The following is a 22,202-nucleotide window of genomic DNA, read 5'->3' as shown; positions in this document are numbered from 1 at the left end:
TTCCCTCGTCTGTTCCATCTCGTGAATGCTGTTTCAGCGTCTCCCCAAGGCTTCTCTGAAACGGGGAAAACCTTACTTGAGTAATTTTTTAGCCTCCTTCTGTTACCGGTAGCATTTCCAATGCGGCTGTGCCAGCGTACAGAGAAGGCAGCTCGCGTCCTTTCGAGGAGTCGATGTAACTCAACTGGAGTTAGAGCAGAAAACCAGCAAGGATTCCTTCGAATATCAGAGCTGAGTGACAGCACTCACCCTGATGAGCTGCTGGGGTGGCTGTGGTGGCAGTTTGGGTCAGAAACACTGGCTGCCAGAGCCAGGACAGGGTGGTGGACCCACATGGCCTGTCTTCGTTGCACAGGGTGTTTTGTTCTCTTGGCAAACCGTGCAAGGGTTTCAGTGCTGCAAAGGCAGAGCGTGCTGTGCCCCTTCGCCTCTGCGCTGCTGGAATCCTTGTGGTTTCGCAAGGGAACCTGTGGGTTTCCACTCTGCCTCTGCAGTCGCTGGGTATTTCCTCGCTCTTTTTTTGGGGAGCATTTCAGGTGCTTTGAGGCAGTTCAGTGCCACTGGCAGAGCAATACTCAGCTCAGGGTTTGGGTTTAACTATTTTTCAAAGGGTGCTGGGGCTTGAGCAATGGCAAAAGGAGCTGAAATCTTGAAAGAAGTAGTTAAAAGTAGGGTGAGAGAGACTAGGGGGGGACTCGTTCCCCCAGAGAGTGTTAGCTCTCCCCTTCAGTTGCGTCCATTCCCTGCAGCTCAGGGAACAGTGTCCCGCAGGGGTGCACGCCTGGCCATCCCCCATGTGGACCTGAAGCATCTGTGTTGGAAAGAAAAGCTCCTCAGTTACTTGACGAGCACAAGGTCCCTGTGGTCGCCTCATTGGCTCCAAAAGGTGAGCCCCACATGTGCAGAGGGAGCCTGTTTTGGGCTGCCATGGCTCTTGCAGCAGGGGATGTCCCCAAATTGCACTCTCTGCTTTACCAAAGGATCCTCTGGGGCTGCTGTGAGTGGCAGGGGCTCGGTGGAGCGAAGCCAGCTGGGGGGACATCACTGGGAGACCCTAAAACCATGCAGCCTTGAGGCAGGCTGTGCTTTGTCCTAGAAATCAGCAAGAGGAAATGAGCGGGACCTTCCCTGGCTGGTGTCGGGGTCCAGGATGTGCGGCCTGCACGACATGGGACCCTGGGATGGGGCTGGAGGTGAGGAGCAGTCAGCAGGGAGTGGGACATCTCTGGGGAGGAGAGCAGGGAAGGAACTGCCCAGGCCCAGGTCGGGGGAGTCGGGAAGGGGGCTCAGATTGACCCAATTAGAGTGGTGCTGGGGGCTAAAAGGGCAGGGCCAGGGCCAGGGCGAGCAGGGCAGGAGCTGGGCAGCAGCTGCCCGAGTCCCCGACAGAGCTGGAGCTGGGCAGCAGCTGCCCGAGTCCCCGACAGAGCTGGAGCTGGGCAGCAGCTGCCTGAGTCCCCGACAGAGCTGGAGCTGCGCATCCATCGTGGTGAAGCTGGGTGACTTGGCTGGGAGCCACCGCTGCCCGTCGTCTGCTGCTGGGGTAAGTGAAGCTCTGTTTCTTGGTACCGTTCAGTTGCAGCATCCTGTTCGAGACCTGCCTGGATGCGAGATCCTGTGATGGAAGGAGGGAAAAACTGGGTAGAGAAGATGTGAATCATGGGTTTTATTTAAAAGGAAAAAAAGGCAAGGTATATAGAAACTGATTTTTAAGATGACACGGTAGAAATGCAGCAAAGAGGAACAGAGGAATGTGGAAACAGATCCGGAGTACCATTGGTCTCCATCGTCTCCTTCTCCCCAGACTGGTGCTCAGCCAGCGGAGGAGCGATCCTGATGTCCTGCAGTGCCTTTCGCTATGGGTGAGAGTGGGATGTGATGTGGATTTTGTCCCTGTCCCCCCGCTGTGGCACTGGGGGGCTCTTGGTGCCGGCCATAGCTGCGGCAGGCTGACAGGAGCAGTCCGGGTCGGGGCTGGCATGGAACCGGCACCGCCTTTGCTGGGGGGATCAGCATGGGGTGGCCGTGGGTCCCTACTGGTCGGGGCCCACTGTGGGTGCCCATTCTCAGCATGATCGGGTGCAGGTTCCCAGCCATGGCACCGGCTCGGATGCTGGTGGTGCCTGCTGTACCTGGGAAAGCCTGGGGGTGTGCGTGGCTGTAGGTTGTGAGGCTGTGAGCATGTGTGTGAATTTCGGGGGGGGGTTTTGCTTTGCCTTCTCCTGTTGTTTTAGCTTGTTGTGTTTATGGTTCGGAGCTGCAGCATGGCTGCAGTCCTCCCAGGCGTGTACCTGCTCTGTTGTGAGCTTATCCATGGCCACACACTTCGAGGTGCTCTGGCATGACCTCAGGCACAGCCACTGATGCTTCAAGGTGTACCTGCTGCAGCACGGACTTATCCACTGCCACAAATTCTCTAACATGGATTTATCCCTGGGCCACAATTCCCTCACAGGTATACATGCTGTGGCACAGACATAACCACAGCCACAGATGCTTTGAGATATACCTGCTCTAGTATGGTCTTAGCCATGGCTACAGACTCGCCAGGGTGTCCTTCTCCCACGTGGACTCGTCCCCGGGTCACAGTCCCTTCGCCTCGAGTTCACACTGGAGCTCCAGCCTGTCCAGTGCAGCAGCACAGAACAGCAGCGATGCCCTGGCCATCGGCCAGCCCAGGCACCATTGCTGTTCTCAGAACGTTCCCAGGCAGGGCAGAGTAAGGCGATCAGCAGTACGGCAGGCAGAGGAGGCAAAAACCAGCCACTAATGAGCACTAGACTTTAAGGCATACAGTGTATGTACATACAGGGAGGCAGGCAAGCCCCATAGCAAGGACAGAAACCTGACAATAGCTAAACAGCAATAACAGCTACAAATTCCATCTAGCGCATTCCAATCAAACCCACCGAGCCCCACGTTGGGCACCACAAAGGACTGTTGTGGTTTAGCCCCAGTCAGCAGCCAAGCCCCACACAGCCACGCACTCACTCCCCCCACAGTGGGATGGGGGAGAGAATCAGAAGGGTAAAAGTGAGAAAACTCCTGGGTTGAGATAAAGCCAGTTGAACAGGGAAAGCAAAGGCCACGTGCACCAGCACAGCAAGCCAAGGAGTCCCTTCACCCCTCCCCGTGGGCAGGCGGGTGCTCAGCCACCCCCAGCACAGCAGGGCTCCATGGCATGTAGCGGCGACTGGGGAAGGCAAACGCCATCGCTGGCAACGTCCCCCCTTCCCCGTCCTTCCCCCAGCTCCGCGTGCTGGGCATGGCGCCGTGCGGTGTGGGACAGCCCTGGGGTCGGTTGGGGTCACTGTCCCGGCCGTGTCCCCTCCCAGCCCCTTGTGCGCCCAGCAGAGCGTGGGGAGCTGAAAAAGTCCTTAACCAGTGTAAGCCCTGCTCAGCAACAACTAAAACATCGCCGCGTTATCACCACTGTTGCCAGCACAAATCCAAACCACAGCCCCACACCAGCTACTGCGAAGAAAATTAACTCTGTCCCAGCTGAAACCAGGACAGTGACAAAACAAGGGTTCTTTTTTCTGTAATAAGGAGTTTTTATGACAAAACAAGGGGTCCTATGTGAAAACAAGGAGTCCTTATGACAAAACTAGGAGTTCTTACGAGAAAACAAGTCTCTTCTTTGTCATAAGAACCCCTTATGAGAAAACAAGGCGTTCTTATGATAAAACAAGTTCCTAATGTTCTTTAAAAAAGAATTATTTTTTAAATAAAAGAAACAACTATTAGAACTTTAAATGCTAGTGTCCTTAAATGTCGCACTAAAATCTTTGTCTTAATATACTTTCTAAAATGTCTTTTTGTTTAATTGAACATTAAAAATACTTAATATCCTTTTTGAAAAGAAAATGTTTATTCCAGACTATTTACTTGACTGTATCTTAGACTCTAGTAATTATGAGCATAAACCTAAACAGGATTTCTGAAACAAAAGCCCTTTGTTAATGTGTTAAAAAAAAAAATCTTAAAAACTGTTCCTTTAAGATCTTAGGTTAGACATCAGAGACCACAAAAAACCCGAACTTTAAAAACCAGCTTTGTCTTGTCTTGCTATTACTAAAAATAGGTCAGAATGTCTTTTTAACATAGATGTTAAGAGTTTTTGATCATGCGCTAAAGAGAGTTAAACCTTTACCCACAAGAGTTGAGTGCAAAATTCAAACAAAACTCTAAACTCGCTGAGATTTTTCAGGAGCCTAAACAATTTTTGGAGGCTCTTGGGCTTAGCCAGTTTGGAATGTTTAAACTAGGAGTCTTAAGAAGTAACATTTAGAGGTAAAAATGCTCTAAAATCCTGCAGTTTTAAACCACTCCCAGCTCTAAGAAAGAAAGGTTTTTAAAACCTCACAGTAGGGAGCTTCAAGAAGATTTTTGCGATTTAGTTTTTGTTAAAAAAAAAATAAAAATTTTTTTTTAACCTCTTTTGACTCTAAAACCATTTTATAAAATACAGTGTAAAGAGTTACATGGAACCTACCAACTATCTAGCTTGGAACTTAAAAACAAAAAGCCCATTTTAAACCTTTTCAAGCAATGTGAGGGGGTTTTTTTTCAGGCTTTTGCCCCCTCCAAAAGGGTTCACATGCACAAGGCAGAAGGCTTGTAATGGCATTTTACCTAAAAAAAATATCTTGTTTTTATTAAAAAAACACCATGTGAAAACCCTTTAAACTTATTTTTTAGAGCTGTGGGAGTTAGAGGCTTTTTTTCTAACTGTCTTTAAACTCTTAAATGCAGAGTTGAAATGCTAAAAGAGTTGAGTAAAAATCTGTCCGTAAGAGTTCTAAAAACCTTCGCAGTGTTATAACTCAAAAAAAATCTACTTCCAAAAAACCCCTGAAAGCTACTCTTGTGACTCGCCTGGTCGGTATGGGGCGAGGGGTGGCCATCGCCTGGACGTCTCCAAGGCTAGGAAAAGGAAGACTGGGGATACAGTGCCCACTGCTGAAGGAGGTGGGGGCCCTGGTGACGCAGGACGCAGCGAAGGCGGAGTTACTGACTGCCTTCTTCGCTCCGGTCTTTACTGTTCAGGCATCCCGGGCCCCAGAGGAGCGAGAAAAGCTGCCGAAAGGAGGACTTCCCTTGGTTGTAGTGAGGTGGGGGTTGGGCTCTTCTCCCAGGTCACTAGCGACAGAACGCGAGGAAATGGCTTCAAACTGCATCGGGGGAGGTTTATGTTGGGTATGAGGAAAAAATTATTTACTGAAAGATTGATCAGGCCTTGGCACAGGCTGCCCAGAGAGGTGGGGGAGTCACCGTCCCTGGAGGTATTTCAAAGACCTGTAGATGTGGCACTTACTTCAGGGCATGGTTGAGGAGACATGGTCATGTTGGGGTAACGGTTGGACTTGATGATCCTAGAGGTCTTTTCCAACCTTAATGATTCTATGGTTCTAAGATTTGTGGTTGGGTTAATATTTGATGACTAAAAGATCTTCTAATGTTGGAGTAATTCAGTGTAATCTTCCATGGTATCTTTCATGTAAGAGAAAAGATGGCGAGAAGAAGTGGGATTCAGCTTCATATTCAGACGCAAAAATTTAGCTGTCCATTAAATGTAGGCATACATGAACTGGTGTCTAAGCTTAGAGCGATGTGACCGGAGTCAGTGGTATCTGGAGCTTGTCCTGACGTGGACACCTACTTTTGGCCAGACAGAGTGCTCTCGCCACTCCATCAACACCTTAGCAGAAAGTAGCCTAGCTACTCTGAAACTGTGATTGACGTTTGTGATTTCTGGTTGGACGAGATGATCGCCAGAGGTCCCTTCCAACCCTACCATCCTGGGGTTCTGTGATAACACGGGTAACTCCAGGGGATTACGTGGATGGAAGCAAACAGCGTTACAACGTACCTACAAGAAATGCCTGGGAAAGGGTCCACCAGTTCTAGACGAAGCAGTTTCTAGAGACCTATTTTTCCCATTTACGGCTAGCTTTGAAGAATTCCTTTAGCTTGTGTGCTGGTTTTGGCTGGGAAGGGGTTAATTCCCTTCACCGTGGTGCCTGTGGTGGCTGGGGCCCTTTCCAGCTTCCCACGCTCTGCCATGGGGCGGGGGGCTGGGAGGGGCAGGGCCACGGCCAGGGCAGCTGACCCCAACTGGCCAATGGCGTGTTCATTCCGTATCACGTGACACCATGACCAGTATGTTGAGGGGGGGCAGTTGCGGGTCGGCGTGGCGTCGGGTCAGCGGGCGGCGAGCGGCTGTGGTGGGGGCGGGTTGTTTCGGCGGTTCAAATCCCCCCCCCCCGCGTTTCACGCCTCTCGTTCTTTTCCTTTCCAATGCATTTTTATTGGTTTTTTAAAATTTTATTTTAATTATTAAACTGTTCTTATCCCAACCCACGAGCGTGACCCTTCTGATTCTCTCCCCCATCTACCGGTGGGGGAGTGAGCGAGCGGCTGTGTGGGGCTGAGCTGCCGGCTAAACCACGACAGCTCGGTAAACCTTTGCTTATGCTTTCTCCATAAGTCTGTAGGGTTTTGGCTGTTTTAAATTACAAACCATGACAAAGCTTTCTTGGGGGTGATCTTTCACCCTCAGTTAAAAACCACATTAAAAGACTAGCTTAACAAGCACTAGATGCAAATATCTTGCTGAATCAAGCTTCCTAGCCAGAACTACTCAGGAAGAATGCTTTAAAAAAGGCTTTGGGTGTCAAGTTTTACCATTTGGTTTTTCTACTAGAAGGTTTAAACCTAAACATTCTACCCAGCATCTAAATGCGTCCTAAAGATTTTTTTAGGTTTCACTTAAACTTGTTTCCCACCTACAAACCTATAGTGGTTATTCTGTAGATTTGTAGCTGCCTAGGCTTTACTTAAAGTTAGAAGCTTGATTCCACTTTAATTATTTTAAGCTTTACTTTATAACCTCTGTCTTTAAATTAGTTTAAAAAAAAGTTTGATTAAAGTAGATTTGGTAATCTTCCAGGTTGGATGTTTGAACAAAGTTAAATAAATAAATAATAAATACAATTATCCAAACTTAGGCCTCAAAACCTCTAGGCAGTAAAAGGTTTTCCTACACTCTGTAACAATTGTAACTGTGTTCACTATAAGTTTAAATTTCATAGTACTCACCGTAGGCTTTTGCACTAACACCCAATACTTGAACTAACAGACTCAAACTGAAACCTTTGGGTGGCGCTTGAACTGGCTTTCTGGGGAACTGTTTGGCGTCCACCTACAATTTTTTTATGCACGGTTTGTCATTATGAGTTGTCAGACTACATGCATTAATGAAAATACACCACTTATATTATGATCGGCTTGCATTTAATTTTTTGGGGGTCAAGTTTTAAACACCTGACAAAAGCCTGTTTAAAAAAATGTTATGCTTTTTACTCACTGAAACAACTTACCTTTTACCCGATGGAGAGACAAAAGGTGTCTTGATCTTCCTTAAGACACAAGACATAAGACTTCAGTCAACGTTCTTTCATTGGCCTACACAGACCTTGCTCTTCAGAATTCTTACAGCCTCGCCTCTTTAAGCTACGCCCACAGGTTTATAGGTAAAGGGCAAAACCGTGCCCTGCCGTAAGCCCCTGCCTTCACCATAGCTAGACCTCCAAAGGCTTACGGCAGGGCAGACAAGGCAGCAGTAAAGGCCTTAATGAACCTAGAGCAAGCGTGACTCTAGTCAGAGACTGAACTATTGGGACTGACGCTAACAAACCTCGGGGACGCTAAGTCACACTTAAGGATTACTGCAAGTTTTGGATTCCCAGTTGTAAAACCGAGATTAGGGTTTTTCCTTAGTTTAGTCTACTAAACCCCCTCTTTCAGTCACTTTGCCCTTATACCTACCAAAACCTGTCGCTAAACTCCTACATAGTTGCCATTATAAAAGTGTCTCAAGGTGAAACGAATTACCGTGTCTTCTTTAGGTAGGGTTTCAGAGGTAGAACGGGAAACCTATGGTGAGTCTATGACCAAGACATCCTCTTTGTGATGGTCAAACTCCAGGTCTTACCTCTAATGGGAAGAGCAGCTGGGCACACACAGGGAAACCCTACCCTTCTTGGCGTTACATTTTCTTTTCAAACCGTGCATAAGGGACGTTTCACAAGCTGCCTCCCAGTTTTGCCCCATGTTAGTGTTTTGCCGTGAAACGTTTATCACTTCTTATGCAGCGGTCCTTTTACGGGAGGGCTCTGAGACTCCGCTCCCCAGCACGGTGCCCTGACACAGTGAGGAAGCTCGGCAATATCAGAAAGTTCCAGCACCCTCTAAACCTTCCAGTTTTTATAAAAAGCTGATATCATGCTAAAAAACTTTAGGCAATAACTTGGTTACAGCTTCACAGTTCTTAGAAGAAAAGACGCTAGCAATGTCGTGCCCGATTTTGGAAAAACACCATGAGGTGAAAAGCTGGGGTGCCTTTTGGTGCTGACAGCGTTGCGGTCTCTGTGGAGAGCGACCAAAGGGTCACCTGCCCAAAAATGGGGTGGGTGACCGAGCGTCTGGGCCTGGGCCTGCCTGACAGTGGGTGTCTCCGGTGCCGACAACAAGCACCTTCTTGAACCAAACCGAACCAAACGACATGAAACGTAACCTAACCTAAGGGGAAAAAAAACCAAACCAAACCACCCCAGCTCCTCAGAAAACCAAAGCCTTAAAAAACAAAACAGAACCTTTGGGTTTGGTACCTTTTGAGCATCTATAGTGTTTCACTTTTTCCTATCAGCACATCTGGTTTGGGTTTGGGTTTTTTTTTGCCCCATGACCATGGCAAGGTGAGAGTCCCTCCTTGAAAAACCAAGTCACAGCACCTACACTGTTGGTAGCGACCTTGTAACAGAGGAGGGGGAAAAAAACCCTGTGTCCTGTGTTGTGGGTGGGGGTTGAAACCCCTTTAAGAGGCTACAGTCCTCAGGGGTTCAAAAGACAAACCTTTCAAGAAGCCTACTGAACCTTATTTCCTACTCTGTTGCGAGGTAAAAAGCTCAATTCTTTATGGGATTGGTTTTAGGACTGTAAACCAATTAAAAAAAAGTAAAAAAGAGTTTAAAAAAAGACGTCTTTACCTTTGTATGTACATGATAAACAAAAAAGAACCCATCTTCTTTTAGTGGCTGGTGACATTCTGCCCTCTCCCAGACCCCAGGACTTGGGACGGTTCCCTTTGCCTGGAACCAACCAGTCCCATGAAACGATTACATTTCCAGGTAGCCGTTCTCCACCAGGAACCGCTCTCCAGATGTCGGGAGCCACCTGCCCCATACTCCAAGCTACGGCTCGTTCGCCGCTGCAGCCCCGTCCTGCTCGCTACGGTGCGACACAGCCACGGCTGACTTGGCCTTGGCCCCCTCTGGTCTCACGGACACCCCCACATAAAGCCGCCCTCGGGATGAGATTTTACACGCCCGCCACTGTGGCGGTGCCTGTCTTTCCCTTTTTTCCCCCCAAGCTCCTGGTCTCAGCGCCGCCCGCCCAGTTGCCAGAGCCCAGGGAGCTGCGGGAACATTTGGGCAATGAAAACTGCCTCGTGGTTGACCCATCTTTCATCCGCAGCCTTCACCTTCTCATGATACGTCCAACACCAAGGTGAGAGGGTTCACTGTTTTAGCCTAACGCCTCTTCCGCAGCGTTAGAGCGCGGTGCTAGCTCAGTCAAGTCGGATCTGTGCTGTCTCCAGCTAGAAGCATTAGGCTTTACCGCTTGGCCTCAAGACCCAAGTGTGGCCGTGCAGCTTTTCGTCTGTCATCACGGGGTTTGGCTAGAGTGCAACGCCTCGGGTTGAGCTACCTTTAGTGCCTGTGCACTATTTTTGTAGGTTTGCTGTCCTGCCTACGTGCTCCAATTAAGCTTCCAGGCTGCTGAAAAATTTTTTTTAATTAAAAATAAACCCCCAAACAGTAAAATGTGTCAGTAAAATGTGTTACATGTCCAGAACTTAGACCTTCCCTTAACACATACCAGTACAGCTTCCTTTACTGGCAAAAGACTGAAACAGTGACCTGTTAGGCCAAGGGTAATATAAGTCTAAGGGTCAAGGGCTTGAACAGCGATAGCCTGGCAGTTTAAGTGCTTTAAACATTGCCTGTTAACCCTCCTGATTTTACATTGGGTTACTAGGCTAACCTGTCAGGTTGGCCTGCTCAACTATGTGCTCCATCCAACCTTACCAGGCAGTGTTACCCTGTCTTTTTTTAAGTGGTGTTTATTTTTTTTAATCCCTTTTGGTGTCAGCTGTGTGTTACCCATCTCACGCTGAAAGGGACCGCTGTAATAAAAACAACCTTATTCCTTTTTCCCTATTTTTCTTACAAAGAGCTGATTTTACGGTTTACTCGCCCACCCTTACCTACCACCTTTGGAAACCTGTCGGTTTGACCTGTGTAGGACCCTGGTTTTCAAACTCACCTGTGACCACGTGAATGTTTCCACATGGCCAGCATTTGAGAGGTAACACGAAAACTATTTTGAAGGGCGGGCAGGTAGGTAAAGTTAAAACCTACCTGGCCCACGGAGGTTCACTCTGCGAGGCTAACCGCTGTCTGCCACCGAGGTTCGTGTTCCTCTAGCAGAGAGGGCGAGGGGAAAGCAATACCTGCCTCGGTACCGATGGGCTCTCACCTTTACAAACTTTGGGCCCTCAGGTTTGCCCCATCTCCTTGGCTGACTCTCTCGCAGAGGTCCGTTTACCTGCAGGCCTCTAGAGAGGCAGATGGCTGTACAGGTTTCACATTTACGGATTTTTTTTTTTAAAAAGCCAAACCCAAAAGGCCTAACCCTCACAGCAGGCTGCGAGCCCTGCAAAACCCAAAGCCTTCCAGGCTGTTGTGTTTTAACACATCACCATTTAAAACTTTTTCTAGAGAGCGACTAGGCAGATGAACGCTCCAAAATGTTTTGCCTGGAAAAGGCAGATTTCTTTCCTACCTAGGTCCTCCTCTTGTAGCATTTGGTATGGTTGTGTTCCTCATTGGTTCAATTTATGCACCTTGACTTTCTTGTTTGGGATCATGGGGGGACACAGGTCCAACAAGGGACACAATTCCTGCTCTCTCAGATCACAACAGCCACCTTAGACTCTTTCACCTTTGCAAGGCTATGTGCTTTCTCGTGGAAAATTAAGCGAGGCCTATCTTGGGACCAAAGGTGTGTTGTTGCCCGAGGTTCCAGGCCCCTGACAGTGCCCAGCCTGCACAGCTCTGATCCTGTGGGGCCCAGCCCCACATCCCGCTGCTGCCTGGGAACGATAGACCGCCCAGGGTCACCCATCCCCGTTACATTTCTAGAAGTGCAAGTGGATGGGCATTTGCTACGTCTTCAACCTCCACCTTAGCCTGGACAGGATCGCCTGGGGATTCTCCCACTTTTGCTCCGAGAGGAAATTAGGAAAAAAACCCAAACCAAAAAACTGCCGTTGGGTGCGCCTCTATCACCTACGTGGAAGCCCTCGCACCACTACCCAACACTTTTTACCTGGGGCACCTTCCTTCAGGAAATGTGTCCTTCCCACAGCACTGGTTTCACCATCCCCATTGGCATCTGCCCCGACCCCTTGCAGCCTGTCTACGACTGCTGGCCTCTCGGGGTGGGGGTGTCACCGCCAAGGGCAGCGTTGAGACACAGGTCTCAGAGCTGCTCAGATCCTAATCAGGGAATCCCAGACTGGCGGGGGTTGGCAGGGCCCTCTGGAGCTCACCCCGTCCCACCCCTGCTGGAGCAGGCACCCCCAGAGCAGGGGCACAGGGCCGCGTCCAGGCGGGGGGTGAATGTCTCCAGGGAAGGGACCCCACAGCCTCTCTGGGCAGCCTGTGCCCCTGCTCTGGCACCCGCACAGGGAAGGGGTTTGTCCTCATGTTCAGGTGGAGCTTCCCGTGTTCCAGCTTGTGCCCGTGGCCCCTTGGCCTGGCGTTGGGCACCGCTGAAAAGAGCCTGGCCTCATCCCCCTGACACCCGCCCTTCAGATATTTATAAGCATTGATGAGATCCCCCCTCAGCCTTCTCTTGTCCAGGCTGAACAAGCCCAGGTCTCTCAGCCTTTCCTCACAAGGGAGATGCTCCAGCCCCTGATCATCTCCGTAGCTCTCACTGGACTCTCCAGTAGTTCCCTGTCCTTGCTGAAGCGTGTGGGGGGGCAGAACTGGATCCTGGCTTTCAGGGATTTCGCACCAACATTCTACAGACTCCCTGCTTGCCCAGAAAGCAAGCAACAGATCTTTGGCTACCAGAGGTTACCAGGGTCTTTGCGAGCCTCCTTACCCACTGCCCACCCTTGCTACGCCGCCCATCCCACGCCTGCCAGCACCCCCCAGGCTCAGGACCCCCCTGCCAACTCCTGCTGTCTGGCCTTCTCCTCGCAGAGGCGACAAGAAAAGACATTGAGGCCGTGTTGCCAGAAGTGCAGGGCTGCTTTATTCAACACTGCTGTCCAGCCCACAACGGCTCCCAGCCAAGCCCCCCCGTGCACACACATCGCCCTGCAGGACGGCACTGTGGCTCACCCCCGCCATCCCTCCCTGGCACCAGCAGCCCCAGCATCGCCCAGAGATGGACCACTGCGGTGCTTTGCATCCCCCCTCGACATGTCCCCCGCTGTGGCACAGCCCCAGCACATCCCACTCACCCCTCAAGTTCGCTGGATCCTTGTACAGCCCATGCGTACGCTCCCTTTGCTGTAGAACTCAGCAGGACGTTTAGCCCTTCCAAGAACTCCCACCCCACGCCCCCGCCTCCCCCACCACGCTGCTGGCCAGGCTGGGAAGCGCTGCCTGGTCCCTGGAGGGACCCGCTACCCTGCCCCGGCCGAGCCACAGCCCAGGTAAGCAGCTCCTGCGGCCCCGCACACTCAATGCCCACCACGGGTCTGGCGCGGGTGTTGGTGTCGCTCACCGGACCACATGACTCCTAAGCTGGGTACCCTTCATTGTGTCCCCAACGAACTCAGGGTGCTGCTGTCTGTCCCTGCTCATTGTTGTCATCCCCCTCCTCCTCCTGCTGGGCTCCGGCAGCCACGTTGGCTTGTCGTGATGAGACGATGACAGTCCAGCATCACCACCACCTCCCCGAGGCTCTGGTACGGTGGGTGGCTCTGCGCGGGGGCTCCCGGCACAGCACCCATCTGCCCCTCGCAGGCAGCCTCATCACACCCGTTCCCATCAACACGGCCACCTCTTTCCCCAGCAAACCCCACATCTGCCCCATGGCAGCCCTGGCTCCTCCTGGGGACCCCACATCCAGGGCACATGCACGGCGCTGCTGCCCCCACGTTGTTTCTCCTGCCACCGTGGAAGGAGACCCACGGTAAGATGCTCAGCTTCTGGACCATGTCGCAGGGCCTGCAGCTGGAGCTGGCAACGCCACGCAGCTCCCAGAGACCCTGGCTCCACCTGGGCTCCCTTGAGTCCCCCCAGGACCAAACAACCCCCCTCCAGCCCCCCAGGACCAACTCAGTTTCCTTGAGACCCCCATTAACAATCAGCTGTCCTCAAGTAGCCCAGGGCCAGCAAGGTCCCCTGAGACATCCTGGGTCCAGCCACATCCTTGCAAGCATCCAGGGATGTAGAGCCCCCCAGGACCACCCAGCCAGACCCCAGCCAAGCCTAAAGCCCCTCGACACCACGGTCATGGCTCCCACTCCCCCCCTCCCCATGAGCAGGGGCAGCCAGGTGCACAGCTGCCTCCTCCACCTTCCCTGGGACCCTGGCCAGCCCTGCTGCACGACTCAGGGGACCCTCACAAGTACAGGGGCCGGACCCTGGTGCAGACCCCCTCGCTGCAGACAGCCCTGGGTGTCCACCCCCCACCCCACCACGTCCCCCCCTCAAATAACCAGCAGGACACACGAGGCCAGCACAGCACTTTTTCCTTTATCACACTTGAGACTTGTCGCACCACGCGCTGCGTCCTCAGTTCGTGCTCATTTTCTGCCAAAAACAAGACACGGTGGGGGTCGTGGTGAGACCCTCGGCCGGGTGGGCACAGGGACAGGGCAGTTGGCCCTTCCGTGGGGGGAGAGGCAGGCGCACCCACCTTGTTGATCCAGTCGATGTAGGCGGACACCCGTGTGAAGACTGTCGGCTTCTTGGCCATGTTGCAGCTCAGCCCGGAGCCGAAGCTGACGATGCCTTCCACCTCCCAGAGCCCCTCGCGCTGGCAGTTCAGGGGGCCACCCGAATCCCCCTGCCCAGACAGACGGATGCTCCATGCCTGCTCCCAGGCACCCCACCACCGACAAACCCCCGCCTCTCTCCTGCCACCCACCACCGCGCCTCCATCCCAGCACTCACGTTGCAGCCAGAGACGACGCCGTCGCCGCCGGCGCACACCATGGTGGTGCGCACGGTGCTTCCCCACCAGTCTCTCTGGGAGCAGATCTCGTAGTCCACCACGGGCAGCAGCGCCTGCTGCAGGTTGTCGGCCAGGGGCCCGTTCGCTGCAACGACAGCCGCACCTCGCACCTGCACTCCGCCCCCCTCCCAGACTTCCCCGGGGACCCCCCACTTACTGGCGATGCGTCCCCAGCCGGTGACATAGCAGGGGTAGTTGTTCGCCAGTATCTGGCCGGCGGGCGGCAGGCAGGCGGCCTGGATGGTCTCGCTCTCCGCCACCTCCTGCGCCAGCTTGATCAGCGCGATGTCGTTGCTGCGAGGAAAACCGATCCATGGGCACGGGGGAGCCCAAGCTGTGATGTGCCCCCCCACCCACCCCCGACACATCCCGTCCCCTACATGATTAAGAATGAGTTCCACTTCTCGTGCACGATCATCTTCTCCACGCCCACGGCCACCGAGCCCGGCTCGTTCTCCTCTGACAGGACCTGCTTGCCCAGCACCACGCGGTACGTCAGGCTAGAGCTGCCGGGGGGAGAGAGGGGGGTGTCAGTCTCCACAAATGTCTTACTCTCTGGTGTGGAACGAGTGCCCCCCCGGCACCCCAGCACCCACCTGATGCAGTGGGCAGCCGTCAGCACCCAGTTGGAGGCAATGAGGGTCCCACCGCATGTGTGGTACCAAGCCCCGTTGCGTGTGTACTGCAGCGAGATCTGCAACAGCAAGGGCATAGCATCAGTGCAGGGATGTCCCCCTCCCTGTCCACCCCCCTCCCCGTCCCCGCAGCCCCCTTACCTGCCATGGCCAGCTGTGGGGCCGGGCGTCTTCGCCGCCCACCACCCGGGTGCCCAGTATTGGCGGCACGGCCGGCTGACCGCATCCGTAGGCTGTGCGACACACACCAAAGGGACCTCAGTGTCTGCCAGTGCCCCTGTGCCCGGGGCCATGGTGGGCACTGAGGTTCCCGTCCCCCCCCCACCCCATCCCCTCCCTGCCACCTGCACGCACCGTAGCCCAGCAGCACGGCGAGACACACAGCCCCCAGCATGGTCGTGCAGTCCCAAGGTGTCGTGGTGGGGCCACTGACCCCTCTTATAGCACTCGCTGCCACCAGGGGCCTTGGCATCGCCCCTCCTGCCACCAACATGTGGCGGTTGTCCCACGCCGGGGGGCCCGGGGGGTCACTGGCCCCATCGCTCCGTCTTATCGCCCTTGCCCGTTCCACGTGGGAATGGCCGCATCTGCCCATCGGGCGCTGGCACCGTGCCGCTGCACCGTGGCAGGGAGACCTGGCCCCAACCTGGGGATACACAGGGTCCCTTCTGGGGGACGGCTGGCAGGCAGCTCCCTGGCCATACCGCTCCCTGTGGGGAGCTGGGCAACCCCACTGCACCCCAACCTCGAGCACCTGCTGCCCCAGGACGTGTCCCCCCCCTAGCCTGCCACCCCCACACCAGTGCAGGGCCAAGGTCTCCTTATTTCACACCCAAGGCTATATGCTCCATATGGGCAAGGCCAGCCAAAACCCTGCGGGTGCCTATGGGGCTACGGTGTGGGGTGGGGGGGGGGCCAGGGCAGCCGCTGGGTACATGGGCAGATGCCAGCAGGGATGCTGAAGACCTTTGATAACATCACATCCACACGCCTGGATCAGGCCCCTGCTGCTTCCCACACCGCTGTCCCAGCACCGCCACGGCTCACCCCTGTTCTCCACCGCCCGCCCAGGGGGTCTGGCTCCAGCTGCAGTGACTGGGTGCCCACAGCCAGACCCCACGCCCCAGCAGGCTCCTTCCCCCCTGCCGCAGACACGACCGCACCGCTGCTGCGCGGCCCCCTGCACAGACCCCCCAGCACACTTAAGAAATATAATATTTATTTGGGATTAAAATAAAAAAAACCAAAACACACCCCCCCCGGTACTACCGCACGGGGGACACTGAGGGACAGACATGCCTCTTTACAGCCACCCACGAGCACGGGAGCCTCAATCGACTGACGGGAACTGCTTGTGACTACAACACTCACCGCCCTCTTGGACTGAACACAACATGGAAAAAACCATAATACGGCTTTGCGAGCCAGCAGCTGCCTTTCTGGACGTCTTTTACCAAAAGAGAGACACAGGCAGGCGGGTGCAGCACCGCTCAGCCCCTTGGGTGCAGCGCAGCAGCGGGGTGGGCTCCCACCCCTCAGCACGACCCCGGGCGTGCACACGCACACACAGACACACAGCCCCTCCGCCACCACCCGGCCCTCGCCACGCTCGCCCGCAGCACGCCCGGCTTTCGGCACAGGCGTCGCGGTGCGCAACGGTGAGGCAGCCACGCGCGGCAATGCCGACGGGCACCGAGCTGGCGCGGCCGCCACGACACCCGGGCATCCCCGCCCCAGTCCTGCAAACCTCACAGTGCATGCACAACACACAACAGCCCGGGGACAGGCGTCCCGGCCACGGCTCCCGTGGGATCCGGCAGCAGCAACCCCTGGCATGGCTGGGGGCTGTGGGCAGGGTGCTGCTGCCCACGGCGATGCCCCTCAGGGAAGGAGAGGCTCAGCAGAGTGGAGGGGGCACGCTGGGGACGTGGAGGGGGGCATGAACAACACCTACAGACACCACAGCAAGGGGAGGGGGAGCCGGGGCCAACCGGGCTGCCAGCAAGGCAGGAGCCGTGCCGAGGGCAGGCCAGGAGCCCGCCGGCAGCCCAGCCTTCAGGGAGTCAAGGGCAGCACGTGGCTTGGGCGTCGCTCCCGGCACAGTTGGCACACACAGCATTGCTGGCCCGGGCACCGCAGACCAGTCCTGCCCGGCCCCGCGCCGGCGCCCCGTCACTGCTTGAAGGTGGACTGCAGCTCCTTGAACGCCGCTTTCCTCTGCTTCAGCTCCTCCGCCTGCTTCTTCTTCTCCTCCTGCTCCGCCTTGATCTCCTCCTCGAAGCGGCTGGCATCATGGATGGCTTGCACCTGCGGACAGTGGCACATCTAGCTGGGTCCCTGAGACCCCCACCAAGCCCTCCTGCCCACCCATCGTCCCCCAGCAAGCCAGCACCAAACCCACCTCGTGCATCACCGTCCTGCGTCAGGACCCCTCATGCCCCGGCACTTGACTCACCTTGGCCTCGAAGAAGCTCTTGGCTCCTTTCACCCCCTCCGTGGAGACATCAATCTCGGAGAGCCGAGCCAGAGCGTGCAGCCCGCTGTCCTCCTGCAGCTCACCCGCAGCCGCCTTGCGGAAAATCAGCAGGAACTGCGAGGGAAGATGCTGGCATCAGCTCCACCGAGACCTCAAAGCCAGCACAACTCCCTCCCCACCTTCTCACCACCACCCCAGCCCAGCACTGAGCCTCCCTGCCAGTGCAGAGGGCCCCTAGCCCCTCACCTCCCGAAAGCTAAGCTTGCTGTCCAGGTCTTCGTCCACTTCCTTGATCATGTTCTTCAGGCCCAGGTGCGTCTGCGGTGCCCCCAGCTTCTCCATCATCAGCTTCAGCTCCATCAGGTCAATGAAGCCGTCTTTCCCCGCGTCGTACCTGTGGGACGGAGACATGGTCTTGTCAAACCACCGTGGGGCACAGAGCGCAGGCAGACCCCTGGCCCCGGCCCCTCTGTGGGTGCCCAACGCCCGGTGCCCACAGTACCCACGCTGGCCAGGGAGTGAGGCGGCAGCACAGGCAGGAGAGCGAGGCGGGACCAGCAAGGACCTGTGCACCAACAGTCCTGGGCAGCATGCCAGACCACGGGAAGCTGCCGGGGAACCGCTAATAGCCCCCTGGAGCATCATCTGGGATCATTTCTGCTTCTGCACGGCACTTGGCAGGAGAACCCCCAGGGATGCTGCCAAACCTGCTGCTGGCTTCCTGAGTGCACGCTCCCCGTGGCTGCTCCAAGGGATAACAGGCCACGGCGCTAAGGCCACCAGGCACCACTCACCCCGTCACCCCTTGGTCATGACCCACCTTCTACTTGGCGGAGGCAGCAGCTTCCCGGCTGCCACGGGTTTGGCACCGTGCGGGTGCTCCCGGCAGCCCCTGCCCATTTGGCTGTAGGGACCATGAGCCCAGCTGGTGCAGCCACCTCCTCCTCCTCCCTATGACACCTCCAGGTGACCGTCCCCCTCTGCCCAGAGCCCCTCGGCACCCACGCTCCAGGGCTTGGCCAAAAGATTCGGGTGCACCTGCATTTCCGAGACTGCTTAGGGACCCCAGCAGGGACAGCCCAACTTGGACCCCCCGCCTACAATCACGCCGCCGTCCCATCTGGCCGCCCACCAACAGCCCTGCCCGCACGGAGCCGGCGCCTCGCTCTGCCTGCTGCGCCGTGGGCCATGCCGGTGGCATGTTGCCCTCTGCCTTGCAGCCTTTCGGCTCGGCACGGCACAGCGGGCTCTCGCTGGGGAGCCAGCACACCGCCAGGCTTCGTATGGCTCCGTGCAAGGCTCGCTGCTGTCACCTCGCCCCACCGCCCATCTTGGGCACGACTGCGGCTGCAAAAGGAAGGCCCTGCGGCACATCCCGGGGCAACGCAGAAGTAGGTGAGCAGCTAGCTCGCTGCAACCCTAAAGACCGGGTTGGTTTTTTTTTTTTGGTGGCTTCTCTTTTCTGCGCCTGCAGGCGCTGCAGCAGCCACGCAGAGCACCACGCTTGCCACGCTGCAGCTCCATGACTCATTTGTACCTTCCCTGCTGTGGTCTGTTCTGTCCGTGTCGCAAGCGGCGTGCCTTCCTGCTCCCCCACGCTGCCGGGGGCCCTGAAACAGGGCTGGACCCACACCAGCCCTGCTCGCCTCCGCCTGCTGCCGCTGTCACCCCAGGAACCAGGCTGGGGGAGCAGACCCCACGTGCTTTCTGCGTCCGAGACCCCTCTTGGAGGATCACACCAAGAGTTTCTCGCCAAGGAGCACATTTGCTAGCATAGCCCTGCCACCTCGTCCTGTGCAAGCCATCCCCCAACTGCAAGGTGCTTCCTCACTCTCATTTCCCTCCTCTCTGATTTTCAGGGATGCAGGCATCCCTCTGCTTCTCCCAGGAAAGCTCCCAAAGGGCATCATCTCCCCTGTAGAGAGCAAAAACCCTTCCCTGTGTTGCTTTACCCTGTGTACAGTTGAATCATCACAGCATGAGGACAGCTAGGGCAGCATGGCAGGACTTGGCTTGACAGCATCCTTTCCTTGGGAGACCCTCCAGCTCCCAAGCCCACAGGGGCTGCCTTGCCGGAGGGCGCGCAGCCCCGGCGCTGCTCCTTTCGCTGCAGCGAGACGCTGCAGGTGTCAGAGCAAACCCGTCTGCTTCGCACGCCTGGCTCCCCCGCCTGCGCAGCGCCGGCCAGACTCCCACCACGCGCCGCTTCCCCCCCGCACCACCAGCTGCGCCGCAACCAGAGCACCCACGGCCACCCACCCCTGCCAGGAGCAGCCGCTCAGGCTGTGGTTCCTCCCCCTGTGACCCCAAGCACGGTCCCCCCACCACAGGCTGCCTTCGCTGTAGTCCAAGAGACTACCAGCAGCAACCTGCATGTCTCCCTGCCGCGTCCATGTGATGGGGCAACAGCCTTTGGGGAAGAAGTGGGTAACGGGGGGGGACTCCCGGCACTGCTGGGGGTGCCATGCCTGTACCCCAAACAGCCCCCCCAGCCTTGTGCTTCAGGGCTCGCTGCCTCCATCCCCTTTGCTTCCTCCAGCACTTGGCCATACCCAAGCAAGACCACACAGCATGCTGATGCAGATCCCCCCCTTGCCCGCCCGGTGCTGGCCGGGTGAGGGGCAGCAGCACGCTGCAGCCATGCCTTTGCTGCCTCCACGCTCCCCGGAGCTGCGCTGCCTCCACGCTGCCTGCACAAAGCGCCCAACGTGCTGCGGGCTCTGCGGGGATGCTCCGGGCCTTCCCACTCACCCCCGGCTACTCACGCGCATCCTGGCATGACTGTGGTCGGAGCCACCCCAATTTCTGCCTCCCCTGGAAATTTCCAGGGCTCAAGGCTCGGTGCCAGCATTGCCCCGGGCCTGGGAGCCCAACTCTCGGAGTCACGCTCCACCCTGCACGGTGGCACGCAGCACGGCCAGGGATGCTGGGGACATGCCACCCGCCCACGCTGGCCTTGCCGCTGCAGCCCCGGGGGGCTGCACTGCTGGCAGAGAAGCGGGGGCCCCCTTGGCGCTGCGGCAGAGGGTACGCAAGGGTCCCTTTCAGTATCCTCCAGCCCCCCCCTTCCCCAGCCTCAGCACAAGGTGACATGGTCCCTTCTTCCAAGAGATGGGGGACAGAGGTCCCTTCTGCAAGGATGTGGGGAGGGGGGAGTGCAGGGATCTCTCCCGCAAGAATTAAGGGGGGAAGGGATCCCTGGCATCCCTCCTGCAAGGTGCTGGAGAGAGGGGAGAAGTCCCTGGGACCCCTCCTGCTAGGAGTGGGATGGGGGGGCAGCCCTCCCTCCTGCAAAGAGCTGGGGTGGTGGGGGTCCCTTCCTGCAAGGAATAGGGGTCCCTCCTGCAAGGAGCGGGAGGGGGCCCGGGCCTCCCTCCTGCAAAGAGCTGGGGTGGGGGGGTCCCTCCTGCAAGGAGAGCTGGGGGTCCTGGGGTTCCCTTCCTGCAAGGAATGGGGGGTCCCTCCTACAAGGAGCCAGGGGTCCCTCCTGCAAGAACGGGGCGGGGGGCGCAGGGGCATCTCTCCGGGATGCCGGGGGTCCCCCGGCCGGGAGCCGCCGATGCCACCCGCGGGTCCCGGTCGCCGTCCCCCCCAGCCCGCCGGCACTCACTGTCGGAAGAGCCGCTCCATGTCGCGGAGCTGTCGCCGGGAGAACTCCCGGAACTCCCCGGCGGGGCTGAAGACACGGCGGCCGCCCCCGGGCGAACCCTCGCCCCCCACCCGCCCCGCCGGGCTCCCCGGCCCCGGCCCGGGCTCCGGCCCCCGGCCCCGCCGCCCCGCCAGCTCCTCCGCCGCCGCCGCCGCCGCCATGGTGCCCGGATGGCCGCGCCGCTCCGCCCCGCTCCGCCCCGCCGCCGGGGGCGGCCCCGGGGGGGGCCGGGCCGCAGCCCCCCGCGCCGGGCTGCCCCTGCCCCGGCCCCCGGCGGCGGCCCCCCCGGCGCCCAACGCCGGCGGGGGCTACCGGGCACGGGAGGGGGGCCTCGGCTGCCGGCCCCCCATCACCCCCGGCACCGGCCCGTACCCCTTCTCTGCGGTGGTCCCCATCCACCCGTGGGACCTCCCAGGGATGCAGGTGCGAGTCCTTAGGCTCGAGGGAACGGCAGCGGCTGCTGCTGCAGCCCAGGTGCACCTGCGGTCACCTGCGCTCCTTCCAGCTCCGTCCCATTAGCTATCGGGGTTGGGGGGGGGCGGGTTGGCGACGGTGGGATCGAGACGACGAACATTACACAGCCTAGCCCCAAACCATCCCGTGAACCCGCAGAAGATGCCCGCAGGATGGACGGATGGACAGACAGGCTCACAGCGTAACCTTCACCTTACGCCGGCACACAAGGTCACGCCTTGCCCCAACACGAGCCCAGGCCAGCACGTGGGTGGAAGCCCACGGCGCTCCCGGGGGAAAAACAGGCCACGTCGCTAACCGGAGCCCTGCGGCAGGGCCACTCGCACACAGCCGCACCAGAAATTAGGCACCGGCCGTCGTGTGCCCCTGGGTGCCCAGCAGCCCCAGGGAGCCTCTGCCTGTGGACGATGGGGTTTCTGTGTCAGCAAGCTGCGGCCCCTCTGTGCTGCTTTTAGACCTTTTTTGTTTATTAAAAAATAACCCAACCAACCTCCCCGAGGTTTTGCTCTCATCTAAATTATCCTCGGCTGAAGAGATCTGCAGAGGACTTGGCACAGGCTGCTGCGAGCGGTGCAAAGGCAGAGCAGCTGCAGGGGTGACAGGCGCTGGAACTGCCCGCCCCCCAAAATGCTGCTGCGCCCAG

At 57.0% G+C, this 22,202-nt stretch overlaps 2 protein-coding genes across 2 annotated transcripts; both read right to left on the bottom strand.

The window, feature by feature from the left end:
- Nucleotides 1–13,824: 13,824 nt before the first annotated feature.
- LOC135316548 (chymotrypsin-C-like) lies at nucleotides 13,825–15,370 on the bottom strand. The gene is made up of 8 exons (XM_064470143.1): nucleotides 15,315–15,370; nucleotides 15,102–15,193; nucleotides 14,922–15,019; nucleotides 14,706–14,831; nucleotides 14,483–14,619; nucleotides 14,265–14,410; nucleotides 14,008–14,157; nucleotides 13,825–13,901 (listed from the first exon to the last, which is right to left on the bottom strand). Exons 1-8 carry the CDS (start codon nucleotides 15,352–15,354, stop codon nucleotides 13,884–13,886), a joined length of 807 nt encoding a protein of 268 aa, XP_064326213.1. The 5' UTR covers nucleotides 15,355–15,370; the 3' UTR covers nucleotides 13,825–13,883.
- A 792-nt stretch (nucleotides 15,371–16,162) lies between these two features.
- EFHD2 (EF-hand domain family member D2) lies at nucleotides 16,163–21,249 on the bottom strand. The gene is made up of 4 exons (XM_064470555.1): nucleotides 21,047–21,249; nucleotides 17,683–17,830; nucleotides 17,416–17,550; nucleotides 16,163–17,267 (listed from the first exon to the last, which is right to left on the bottom strand). The coding sequence occupies exons 1-4, from the start codon at nucleotides 21,244–21,246 to the stop codon at nucleotides 17,133–17,135; spliced, it is 618 nt and encodes a 205-aa protein (XP_064326625.1). The 5' UTR covers nucleotides 21,247–21,249; the 3' UTR covers nucleotides 16,163–17,132.
- Between the last annotated feature and the right edge of the window lie 953 nt (nucleotides 21,250–22,202).

The sequence above is a fragment of the Phalacrocorax carbo genome, chromosome 20, assembly GCF_963921805.1.
Source record: "Phalacrocorax carbo chromosome 20, bPhaCar2.1, whole genome shotgun sequence".
Taxonomy (NCBI): Eukaryota; Metazoa; Chordata; class Aves; order Suliformes; family Phalacrocoracidae; genus Phalacrocorax; species Phalacrocorax carbo.
The sequence above is the reverse complement of the archived record's forward strand: the minus strand, read 5'-3'. Positions and strand labels throughout refer to the sequence as shown.